At 42.1% G+C, this 13,258-nt stretch overlaps 1 protein-coding gene across 1 annotated transcript; it reads left to right on the top strand.

Annotated features, from left to right (window-relative positions):
- Positions 1–7,054: 7,054 nt before the first annotated feature.
- Positions 7,055–9,530, top strand: CYCS (cytochrome c, somatic). Its single transcript, XM_069007141.1, has 3 exons — positions 7,055–7,165; positions 7,966–8,142; positions 8,291–9,530. Exons 2-3 carry the CDS (start codon positions 7,974–7,976, stop codon positions 8,437–8,439), a joined length of 318 nt encoding a protein of 105 aa, XP_068863242.1. The 5' UTR covers positions 7,055–7,165; positions 7,966–7,973; the 3' UTR covers positions 8,440–9,530.
- Positions 9,531–13,258: the final 3,728 nt, after the last annotated feature.

Here is a 13,258-nt window from a genome sequence, read left to right as displayed (position 1 = left end):
TCACCAAACCCATGAAAACTCGACACAACAGGCAGCAAAACAAGCATAAGATCCTTACAGGGAGGAAATCCACCTCTCCACTAACAGAAACACCCCATGTGTTCTACCACCTGCATCAATGACTTCCTCTCAATGAAGAAGACTAGGAAGAAGACAATCCATGAATGTGTTGTCTTGAAACTTGGTCAGGCTTCTCATTCAACAGCTCCTCCTGCTGCTCTACACAGGGCTCTCATAGCCTTGCAGAGAACTGGGTTTACACTTACAAGCATTAAGTCTGCCAAAGCACACCAGTTTCATTTCTCTGGGAGAGTGGAGATAAATTTGCCAATTTATGGCCTAATTTCTATTTATGTTATAAAAGGTTTCTCCTTTGAAAATTCTAAGGTAAGCAAAGCTTTTATTTTTAAAACTTTCATATGACTCATGGGGCCATACTAGCGCTCACTTTTCATGAAGGTCCTCCTATCTGGCCTATACCTTAGACACAAAAACTGCATAGGCTTTAGTAGATTACATTAGATTAGCATATCATCATCACATAAGGAGACCCAACCATACAAATCTCCTTACAAAAGGACTCTTAATTTTAAGCTTTTCTTGGGGCTAAGTTGATGCTTTGGAGACTAATTTCACAATATCCAGGCTGTTGCAGAGGTAATTCTCATTCTATATCTTGGATTATTCAGAAGACAACATCACAAATGATCATGTAAATGTGAAGAAATTGGCTCCCACAGATACACAAAGCAAATGTGTTATCAATGTGGCTAATTGTCATCTCCACCAAATAGGATAGTCCTGAAATTCTTCCAACTGTTTGATTCATTACAAAGAAAAAAAAAATAATGGAAAATGTGGTAGTTTTGACCAATTACTTGCCACTCAAAAGTAGAAACTGAGGCCAATAGAAATTACTGTTATTGTGGCTTGTTTTTTGTCAGATGGAATCAGACTTTCAGACAATGTTCAAGGACATTTATTACACCTCTACTATTTTACGCTTTCCAGTAAACTGTGGCAGACTCCACAATAGCATGAGACTAGCTCTAAAGTTAAAAACATAATGGACTTGATAAAAGAATACCCTTTCATTTGCCTTTCAGTTCTTAAATCTCTAAAGTTAATTTTTAAGTTCTTTTCCAAAAGAAACACAATTATATTTTTAAGAAAAGCTGAACTTCTGAAAACTTGCTGGGTCCTGAATCTTCCAAATGTGGATGTCCTTGTGGGTTAACCTAATTAACTTTGTCCTTGAACTAAAAAGTTTGGGTTTTTTGTTTGCTTGGTTTTGGTTTTTTTAATTACTATCTTGAATCACCTCTTTTTTTGGCCTACTTTCACTATGAGAATTGGTTTTTAAGGATTCAGAATTATTTTTCTGATAGTAAAATGGACGTTGATGCAGTTCCATCCTAGGACAAGTCTTGCATTGAGTCCTTCCTTGCTATTCCACACTTCAATGCAAATTACCCCAACTTCATGCACTTATGTTTTGTATTCACTGCTCCTCTGTACTCATCCAAACAAGATGCCTCTGTTGTGTTACTCGTCTCAAACCACCAACTGATTACAGAGAAGTTGTATCCTACACTTCTTATCTTATTCTGAGGTCCAAGGTTACTTGCCAAGAAATCTATCAGTCCACAGGCAGCTACTGGGACAAGTGCTTGAGCAGGGCAACCCAGGCAGTCATTAAGTCAATGCTCTCAGCTTGAGATCTGTGTTTAAGTTGTCAAAGAGTGACTTTGAACCCTGGATCTTCTTATCTACCCAGCTCCCCACAGGCCAGATGAATGACAGAGACCTCTACCACCCCCAGTCCTGGAGACACTTCATAGCACAATAAATGGCTGCTGAATAAATCTCCATGCCTGAGGCATAAAACCACAGCATCAAAGAATGGTCAAAGTACTTTGCTATTTTCACACCTGTTAAACTCATCAGTGAATTTATCACTCAGTAAGCCATGGCATTATAATGGTTATGCAATTGATTCAGCTATGAAAGCTTGGCAATTGCCCAGCTGCTCACCATGCTTTGCACTCTGGCTGGATTGGCTGCTGTCTCTACCTGTGCCTCTTGTCCTTTTTTTGACAGCTCACTGTGATGCTGAGCAGCAATGCCTCACCCTGTGCCAAAGTGGGACTTAAAACATCCTGGCCAGGCAATTCTCATTACTTGGCACTTAAGAGGCATTCTTATGTCCCTTAGTGCCAAGTAGTTGTTTTCACAGCCCTACCAAACTCACTCTCCAAAAACACGGGAACAGCAGATATGGGAAGAATTCCAAGTTCTGCCTTCCTCTGCTAAGATCAAATCCTTCAACTACCACTCCATACACTGGCTGCAGAAAATATTTCTATGTTCCACTCCCAAATAATTTGTCTTTATAACATAGGCATGGGACAATACACCAGCAGTTATTTTAAATTTGGGAATAGTTTTTACCTTTTCAATAATGGCAATTAAGCATTGAATGCAATCCAGATACTCAAGTCAATGTAACACTTGTCATTGAAAAAAAAAATAAAAATCACAACATTGTCAGAGACAACTGCACAAAGAATAAATACACTGCCTTTTATTTTAAGCAGTCCTTAAAATAAAACCAAGACTTGTTCGGGAAAATATTACACAAAATTAGATGCTAGGCCAATATTTAGCTTTGTCTTAAGAAGGACTACATAGTGACCTTTAGGAACGGCATCATCTCAGAGACTGCCCTTGCAGCTGTTCAAAGCAGTAGCAAAATTGGCTTCTCTGTCTTAGACTGTATAAAACACAACAAGCAGTAATCATTAGAGGCACGCCATTCATCAGGCATTTTTATTTCCTCTTCAGTCTCTAATGCTTTTCGACTTTGTTCCTTAGCTGTTAGGGTGAACAGGTTCCCAGAACAGCCTGGGACATAATAAACAGACATAAATAAAACGTAAAAGACATAATAAACGTAAGGCCAGCAGTACATTCCAAATGACAGGACTTGTAACATGAAAGTGTTGAAAAGTAACCCTAAACCTGTATGTTTGCCTCTGTGGAATACTCCTTTCTGAAGGATACTAGCATAAAAAACTTTTCAAGCCCAGCCCAGAATAACTCTTTCATCTTTATAAACTGGGCTTTGAAAACCCATGGAGAGACATACCTTTCTCCCAAACAATTCCAAAGGCAAAGATAAAATCAGAAAAAAAAACCCAAAACCATGTTTTCTGAATAGCTTCAGTACAATTCAGAAATCATAACAGTGCAAATTAATCAGTACTACTTTGTGATGAGGTAAGATTTATGACTCAGATCATAAGCCAAACTGTTTCTTAAAACCAGCATCACACCACCATGACTCCAGCACAAATCAGACTCCCCAATGCTAGCACAGTTTGCTGATAACCAGTAGCAACTCAGGCTTGTCCCACTTCCACATGATAAGGGGATTAAAAATGACCAAGGTACTCCAGCACCTTGGAGGATGGTGGTACATCCAGCACCAGGGATGAGGTGATGATTTCCATAAGAAATGGGTTCTAAGGTATTTATCAAAGACCAAACCAGAAGTTTAGCACAGAGTTGAGAAAAGAAATCACATATTCTCCTGAGTTCCAGTTTAGGCCCACAATGCAAGGCTACCTTTTTTCCTTTTATTTTCAGTGTCCCTTTTAAAAAGATATGGATGCTTCTTCTGACATGTTTTCTTTACTACTGGATTTGGCACATTTGGTTTATTCTTGCTTCCTTTGGGACATTACATAGAGTTACACTCAGAATTCTGATTGCAAAATAACTATAGTTCCAGCATGTAATAGCCTGAGCTAGTAAAAAGGCAAAGGTATTCCAGGTGTAACCACAGTGAATAACTGGAAGACTAAAATATGAGCCTTCTAGGCAAACCATACCAAGGCAAATAGTCTAATGAATGTTAATGTATGTAGAAAAGTATAGAGCACTGAAAATGCACCCTGAGTCACTTTAGTTTACTCCAGCAATTCAAACCCACAAAGCCAGAAAAGCCCTGCCCTTGTCTTTAGTGTTGCTTCTGGAAGCCCCACAACATACTCTGTCCTACACAGGAAGTCACATGCAGGATTTAACACATACACTGCAGATGCCATATTTAGCAGAGAAGGCAAAAATTTCACTATTAGACTGTCCTATCACAGAACATTTCAAAAAGTAAACACTGGGCACCTTGAACAACACCCCTTCCTGCACCTTCTACTTTACTTACAGGTCAGTTCTTACCACCAAGTTGCTCCAGATCCACCCTTAGTAATGCCCAAATGGGCTCAAAGATATGAGAAATCCTCTCCATTCAAGAGACCTCTTTTTACTGGTGAAAATACATCCCTTAACCGACTATCTTGTTATATCAGGCAGAAGCTCTGCTTCCACTAATACAGTATGGAAATCCATTAATACTGCGTTTGTCTCATTTACACCTTCGGGAAAGGGTATTACATCATGACTGCTGGCAGCCAGTCACACTGCAGACATCGGCGTAGTCAGGTGTAAGGCTGAGAAGATAACAGTTCATTTTATAGACTGATTTTAGTATACTAATCTTTAGCACTGAAAAGCTCAAAGGTTGAGTATTTTCCCCAAGAGCATTACTTCCTTATTTCAGAAGTTTAACAAAAATCAATCCAGTTGTCTTGAATTAAGTTGCAGTTTTCAAAAACAGCTTCTTGGAAAAAAACCTGAAAAAACCCTGAAAAAGCATTGCTACAATGTCCCTCCACATGCATTGGAAGGGTTAACTGTGAAGCACAACATGCAATTCTCGGAATGGAACATACATATTTAAAAAGCAAAATGCAACAGAAATGAAGAGAGCTACAGATGCTTGAAGTTCTGTGAAGAAAGGGAGAACCTCTGAATAGGTGTCAGCGGGCATCAGTCCAAATCAAGTGCTTAAAGAAGCTTAATAATTGACACTGTTATTTCTTAGAGCAGCTTAAAAGGTGCTTTCAGCTCCCTGTGTCTTTAAAGATAGGAGAGACTCGTGGTTTTATCACGAGTCTTGTGATATTAAGTTACATCTGGCCCTTGGAATCATCTAAGACACAGAAGCCTTACTAAATGAAATTCCGTCCTTCCAATCATAGTAAAAAGTCTAAAAAAAAGAGTGAAAGGCACCACGAAGGTTCAAAACCAAACAGCAAATAAAAGAAACAGAGGATGCCTTTAGTTTTTAAAATAATATTTTCCAGTCAACCTTATAATGATGGGAGTCTGATATGAGTTGAGATTTGAGTTGGGCAACAACAGCAGAATTCAAAGCAAATTTAAAGCGGTTTCATTGCATATATTTCCTCCCTCTTCATGTACATGAGTTTATCTGTATATTGTAAGCAAAACAGTTTTACTGTGGCCAGTGAACTGTCAATAAGATTATAGCATAAACTACTAAAAGTTTAAGAACACATATTTTGTATATACCTTGTGATGAAGTGTTAGAAACTGCACAAAACCTGTGTGTCATGCTCTAGACACCATGAGCTCTGGAAGGCAATGCACTGTCTGAATTAGGGAGTGATGATTTCTGAATGTTCTTGTGAATTATGTGCAAAATTCTGCCATCAGAGGAACCCTTGATGTATTTTTACAGTCCTCACTCCTTTCTGCTTCATGTTGACACTTCACATCAGCACTGCTCCATGGGCAGTTACAGGGGCACACCTACACCAGTTTCAGCACAGCATAAAAGCACACACAGAAGTAAAATGTTTTTCAAATGCCAGACAGTGGAAAATCTGTTTTAATGTCCATAGTCAAAGCAAACAGTTCAACTCTTGTGAACACTAGACATTATTACGCTGGGCTTTTCCAACAGCTCTTCCTCCTCCTTGCCAAGGAGAGTGAGATGGCAGTCATGTCTGGAATTCATCATTTAAATTCTGCTTGGAAGCCCACTATGTGGGAATATCGACATGTCCTCTTCGAGCACCACCACACTGCTGGACTGGCGTTTGGAACACTTCCATCCCTTCATGTGGCAGTCCCTTCCATAACCCTCGCATCTTTGTCAGAACAGGATGGCTTTGGCATCCCACACAGACAGAGGATCCAGCCGCACACCCGCTCCCCACCAGCCCTTTCTAAGGCCATGCTGGCAGGCGATGCTGGCAGGCGCTCCTGGCCATGTTCTCCAGGGGGATTTCGCCTCACTTTGGCTACCTGTGACACTTCCACATTGTTATTCCCTTGGCTTTTACAACTCATGGACAAGCTGGTGAAGGGTCTGGAGCACATGCCCTGTGAGGAAAAGCTGATGGAGCTGGGTTTGTTTAGCCTGGAGGAGGTTCAGGGGAGACCTTATCGCTCTCTACAACTCCCTAAAAAGAGGCTGTAGCTAAGTTGCGGTTGGCCTCTTCTCGCAGGGAACCAGTGATCATAGGAGAGGACACAGCCTTAATCTGTGCCAAGGGAGGTTCAGGCTGGACATCAGAAGGGTGATTAGAGTGGGCTGCTGAGGGAGGTGGTGGAGTCGCTATCCCCGGAGGTGTTTAAGACTGGACACGGCACTTAGTGCCATGGTCTAAACGACACGGTGCTGTTCATTCCATAGGTTGGACACGACGACCGGAGCTCTTTCCGGCCCTCATTGACCCTGCAATTCTGCGGCTCCGCCCCTTGCTCCCGCCCTCACAGCCCGACCGCCACACACCGCCGCCGCCACGGCGCGCGGGCAGGGGCGTGGCTCCTGCGTCACTGCGCAGGCCCCGCCCACCGCTCCGCCTCGGCCACGTGCTGAGGGCGCGCGCGACCCTTGCTCCCACTTGCGCTGTGCGCATGCGTCCGCAACCCCCGCGCCCCGCTCCCGCGCGCCCCCTTCCCACCTGAGTGACGTCTGACGTCACTCCGCCGGGATTGGAGGGGAGAAGGGGCGGAAGGAAGGAAGTCCGGGGGCCCGCCGGTCGCAACCTATCCCACTACCCTCCGGCGGCTTGACGTCACTTGGCGGACAGCCACTGCAGCCAATCAGAACTCCAGAAGCCGGCACTTGATTGGCTGTTAGGCCGGAGAGGCGGGCCAAGGGTGCCGGCAGAGGTTGGTTGCGGCGGTGCCGGGTTACATAGGGCGGAGTACAGCGTGTCCTTGGGCGCAGACGGAGCAGGAGGTGCCGGGAGTGCGGTTACCGTGTCTGAGGGGGCAGCCGGGCAGGCAGGTGCGGCTGGACGGCCGGGCTGCAGCTGGGCCCTGCGGGGCGGTGAGGGCCGGGAGGGGAACGGGGCGAGCGGGCGTTGTTCTCGGCCGTCCTGAGCGCCGTTCCCGCCTGCTGGGGCCGCGGCCTGAGGCGGCGGCCGGGGTGCAGCGGAAGGTCACCGTGGGGCCGGGCGGCCCCGCCGCGGGTGGGAGCCTGGGGAGAAGCTTGAGGCCAGGCTGGGCGCGGGTAGAGCCGGAGCCGGCGGTGCGCGCGTCCTTGGGAGCTTCCGCCTCCTCACGCGTGGCTGCCGGCGGGAGCCCTGGGGTCATCCCGGGTCGTGGTGACAGCCGGGTGCTGTCTGCCCTCCGGCCCTGCCCAGGTGCGTGGCTGGTGCGCTTTTTCAGCTGCAGAAGAAAAGGCTGCCAAGAGTCCTGTGCTTTTACACGAGGTCGTTCATGACTAGGAAGCCCTCCTGTCACAGGTGTACGAGCTATGCATAGCAGTTGTGTTAAATTTGTTGTTCCGAAATTATCGCCGTACCCTTTAAATGCTGTGGGCCAATCACTTTGTCTGAGGGAAGGTTTTTTGTGCCCTTCAAGCATGTTTATCACCTTGATACCTTTTAGGTAGTCTTATGATTCCATACTAATCTTCAAGCCCAGGAGCTGTAGCTTGTGGGTAAAAAGTGTGCTGGAGAACTGCCAGATTCACGGGCTGCATTTGTTGGTTTTGTAAACCAGCGGGACACTTTTTATAAAGTTTCAGCTCAATCAGTGACCTTGAGGTTGCGATACTGACCTCTGTGTATGTTCTTGGTCTAGTACTGACAATGGGAGACGTTGAGAAAGGCAAGAAGATCTTTGTCCAGAAATGCTCCCAGTGCCACACAGTTGAAAAGGGAGGCAAGCATAAGACTGGACCCAACTTGAACGGCCTATTCGGACGTAAGACTGGCCAAGCTGAGGGTTTCTCTTACACGGATGCTAATAAGAACAAAGGTAAACTTAAAGCTGCCCTTAGGGGACAGAAATATTCAGTTCTTGGTGATAGTTTTAAAAATCTGCCAAAAATTGAGTGGAGGACCATAACATGAATGTTTACTATTTTGAACTTATTAGCTTTTTTATTTTTTTACTTTTTTTTTAGGTATCACCTGGAATGAGGATACTCTGATGGAGTATTTGGAAAATCCAAAGAAGTATATTCCCGGAACAAAGATGATTTTTGCGGGTATTAAGAAGAAGGGCGAGAGAGCAGATTTAATAGCATACCTCAAAGTTGCCACTGCAAAGTAAAAGTTATCTGCTGCCTTATTTATTTCACAAAGGAGATGGCAATGGAAATGTCTGTGACGAGATTGGTTTTTAAACTTTCTATTTTTACATGTACTGTGTCTAACCTTAAAATCTGTCTCACCCATCAGATAACTTTGCTCACGGTGAGTCACGGGAGTACACGCTTGTTTGGCAGCCATTAACTTAACAAAGACTATGTAATTGGGTTCAGTCATCCTTGATCATAAATATTAAAAAACAATAAATAAACATTTCCTGCCTCTTCATTGTTTAAAAAAATGTGTAAATAATCAAATGAGTAATTTTCAGCAGAATAATAGCTTTGACAGCTCAGCTCTTTAACATTAAAAAGCAGGGTGGTTTTTGGCATCATCTGCCATACATCTTCTGTGACATTAAAAACAAGACAGCGAAGACTATGAAAAAAAAATCCCAACATAATATTTTTCTAAATTTAATTAGTGCTAGGTGTTGCAGTATATATTAATCTGTCTAAAGCTTGTGATAAAAATGCATTTCATCTGATTTAAGTACTATTTGTGAACTGGCAGTTGTGCCTAGCAACTTGTCTTTTATCGAGGGGAAGCATGTTACCTAATTCATCCAGACTTTGTCAACTGCATGCACCTATAAAGTATAACTCCCCTTTAGAAACATCTCCAGTTCTGATGTGTTATTGATGCCCTTTGCTCAGTAAATCTTCTGAGAACAGCCATTCTTAGTGTAAGAGAAAAACATCCTGTTCTGGGAATACAAGTGCTAAAGGCCAAGCTGAAAGTTATTTAATCTTCTTAATTCAGCAGACATGTTCACCTAAGATCTACTGTTACAGGCAGTTTCAGATGAAGGGGAATGAATGTGCTGGTAGACTGAAAAATAAGACAAAAACAAGCAGTCTTCCTCTGTGCCTGGCTGTAGGCAATGTCCTTACTTCTGAAGGTTCTGTTTCGCACATTGTAAAGCAGTATTTTTAATGTTTTAACTGCATTTTTTTCATACTAAGTTGTTCAGAAGAATGTATTTACTGTGTACCAACAGTAAGGCATAATTTGGAGCAATCAATACTGTAAATTAAAAAAAAATTAAAAGTCTTGCTTGCTGTATGTGTATGAAATTAAGTGAAAAACAGTGGGAATGCAGAGCAAAGTTGGATACCCAGATTTACATCATTGGGAACCGAGACAAGGAAAAGCTCCACGTGGAAAAAGGTAGATGCTAAATTGAGTTGGTGGGGGAAGTACAAATGTGGCAAAGTTAGTATTGTGGACCAGAGCCAGCAAAGCTCTTTCAGCAATGTGCTGTTCCACAGCATTTCTGCTGTGCTTCCAGAGTGAGATGGGAGAAAACTCAGGGTAACTGAAGTTGTGGCTGTGCTGTAGGATGGGCTGCATTTGAGTTGTATGGAGTAGTGTACTTAATGATGGAATTGCAAAGGGCTTTACTCAGAGTAAATGAGTGAAAAGACCTAAGATTACTAACAGTGGTCTCAGTGATTGCTACCATATGTCTTGTGATTCTTTTTTCTTTCCAGACTAACCTGCAAACAGCATTTCTTGCAATTATGGGCACAGTGTTGACCAACAGCAGGTTTTTTACTAAAAGCTTCAGAGAGAACTTCAAATTGTAGTAGTCTATTACTGTTCCAATTTTCAGAAGTGGTGTTTGTCATAGCACTTCTATGGCTATGCAGAACTTAATTTTTTCCATGCCAAAATCCCAATAGAGCAGTTGTAGATAGAGAATGTAGCTGTACCCAGCTCTACAGTCTTCTGAGTTGATGATAGTGAAGAGAGTTGTGCATGGTGAGAGTTGTGACACTTTGTTCTGTTAGCGCCTTTGTGAAGGAAGACTGTGATCTCCAAGCTGCTCTTCTTCACAACTTTTTTCTTCTCCAGATCAATTAGGGAAGAGGATTTTTCAGTAAGGTGTGGTCTTTAATTCTTACAGACTACAATTTATAACAAGTAAGTTATCCATCATCAGAAAAACTTCAGGAGGGAGCAAACTTTGCCCAAAGTAAGCAGGGGGCACAATTTAGCTTGGCTCTTCAATCTGTACAAAGACAAGTGTTGCTTCTGCATAACACTGAAGACTGAGAAAATTTAACTTTAATTGTAGACTGAGCATGCATCCTTTTTTACATTTTAGGGAAAAGACCATTCTGACCTTTACAATTTCATCTTTCTGTGTGTACAGCCCTAGACAGCAATGAATTAAAAGTCTTGTTACAGTAGGTAACTAGCAGCCATTTGCCACTGGAGAAACAATACTATGGTGTTTCTACTCATGGATAAGCAAATATTGAAAGGGAAGGAGGTTAGATTATCACTTGGTGTTAGTGCAAGGGCTTGGGTGGGTTCTTTGCCGGGCAGGAAGGAGGTATCAAGATCAGTTAAATAATCAAGCTTTAGTTCCTTGTTTCTTAGTTTATTTTACAGAGTAGAGGGGTGGGGTTTGCTTTTGTTTTGTGAAGTACCAAGTTTAATGCTTTTCATTTTGAGAGTTATACCAGTCTAGACACCTGGTATTTCAGTAATTCCTTTACAGTTCCCAATGATGAAATCAAAACACCACTGCCAAACATTGCACCATCCCGTAAAAATTGTTCTTGGCTACTAGTTCACAGCTATGATGGGGCATGTCTTTGAAACTGATTTTGTGATATTTTCACATGTAGTTACTCGAATGAAGATGAAGTTAATGACTAGAAAAAAGGTAAAATCCAAAAGTACAGCTTTTCACAATATGACTTCATAATAAGTAGGATATTTAAAAAGCTATGATATTTATTCGTTGTACATCCAATTGAAATTTAATGATACAGAAGCTTTCTTGTTTATTTAGAGTCTTAACAATTCAAGTGTAACCACTCTACGAACAACTTGGGAAAGTTCCATTTGTTGCTGCCTGTACAATTGTATATAAGTGCTTCAGTTAAAGATCTGCTCATTTGGATAGATCTAGTCTTGTATGGGATTATGTAATACTTTCCTTTTTTTGGTATAAAGTACAGCATCAGTTTCTAAAATAAGTGTGGTACATGATCCTCCTCCTGTTCACAGGGGAGAACAAAACCAGCTAATAGGTAATAATTAGATATTCTAGTCTCTCATGTATATCAAAGCCCACTGAAATGCACACGCTTACCTCTGTAGTAAGCCTTGTCATTTGCCTTTATCCAAAACACATCCTAAATCTCTTCCAGGCCCAAAGCCAAGAGAAGTCTGTTTTGCTACATACAGGATGAGTTGAACCATTTCAAACTGATGTCTTGAAAACCAGGTTATTCTGGGAGGTGAGCAGCCCAGAGCTAGCAGTAGGACATGTTAACCCTGCGAAAGGGAATGAAATCCTGTCCCTTCCTGGTGCTGCAATTGCTGAGTCAGGGCTCCAGGTAGTTGTCGCTCTGCTCATGACTCAGAGCTTGCATGTAAGTACTTGACTGCTTTTTTCCAGGATTGTTCTTGTGATCTGAAATACAGAAAATATCATAGTCACCTTTTGAATGATTGCTTTCTGCTTAGAGGTCAGTGTCACAACAGTTAAGAGAAGTGGGTGGTATTTGCTTCTGTAACACCATTCAGATTCACATCCTCAGTTTCCAGAAGGCTGCAATAACCAACAAACTGAACCTGTGTTCTGGGAATGAAGATTCTCTATCCATCTGTTGAAGCTGTCATTATGCAAAAGGAAAGCCAGAAAGAAAATTAGCAAAAGAGGAACTAACTATAGCACAGCATTCAAAATACATACCTGGGAGCAGGGGAGGTGTGTCCTTTCCTGGTTATTTATGCATTTAATTTTAAACCATCTTGGATAAAAATAAATCTGGCAGTAGAGATCAGAAGTCATTACTCTGCTGGTTTTACATCTCGTTAAAGCTGTTCAATGCAGCTTGCTTATGCAATGTGAGCCACTGCCTTGTTCCTTTCAGAATCACCCACTCTCCAGATCCATCTTCTCTTTTCTCCGTGGTAAAGCATATTTTTGTGTGTAAGTCTGGGCTGTCAGTGTCTTACCCCACTACCAGTCTTCTGGTCATGAGCACTCAAATGAAAAGCTGCTAGCAGAAATACTGAGCTTTATTCTCACCCTCACAATAATCCACAAAAATTGACTTCTGATGGCCCCATTCAGTTGTGAGTGTCTGGTGACAATTTCTTTTTAAGATGGCTCATGGTTCTTAAGATATGGGACATTGCCTTTTATTGGTGTTTTTTAATTCTAAATTTTTAATAGAGCTAACTAAACCAGGTAGTTTTATGTGGCTTTTACCTGCACTATGCCTCAGGGATTTTTTTTTACTATGAGATACAGCATAATTATATGAGCATTCCCTGATATACAGAAGAATATAAGAAGGATAAGAAGAAAGATGCACATATGCTGCATTTTAAAAATACGGTTGTCACCTATGTATCACTAGTACCCTCAATAATCTGGTGCTCTTACCTACCCCGATTTCATTGCAGGAATGTAACCAGCCTTTCCCTGGAAGTATGTCTCACATTTCTGCTTCCACTGTTGACTTTTTTTTTTGAGAACAGAAAGGAAATCAGATTTCTCCATACCTTGCCATGTTTCCTATAAGACTCCATCATTTTATTTCCAGTTATTCTGTCAGTTTATTTGATATTGATCACAGAATCACTGAATCATTTCAGTTGAAAAAGGCCTCCAAGATCATCAAGTCCAACCTGTGACCGACCACCACCTTGTCAGATGGACCGTGGCACTAAGTGCAAACAATGTCTTGTTCTTGAACACCTCCAGGAATGGTGACTACCCCTCCTTGGGTAGTCCATTCCCATGCTTAACA

The sequence above is a fragment of the Aphelocoma coerulescens genome, chromosome 2, assembly GCF_041296385.1.
Source record: "Aphelocoma coerulescens isolate FSJ_1873_10779 chromosome 2, UR_Acoe_1.0, whole genome shotgun sequence".
NCBI lineage: Eukaryota > Metazoa > Chordata > Aves > Passeriformes > Corvidae > Aphelocoma > Aphelocoma coerulescens.
This window is presented reverse-complemented; position numbering and strand designations above follow the sequence as displayed.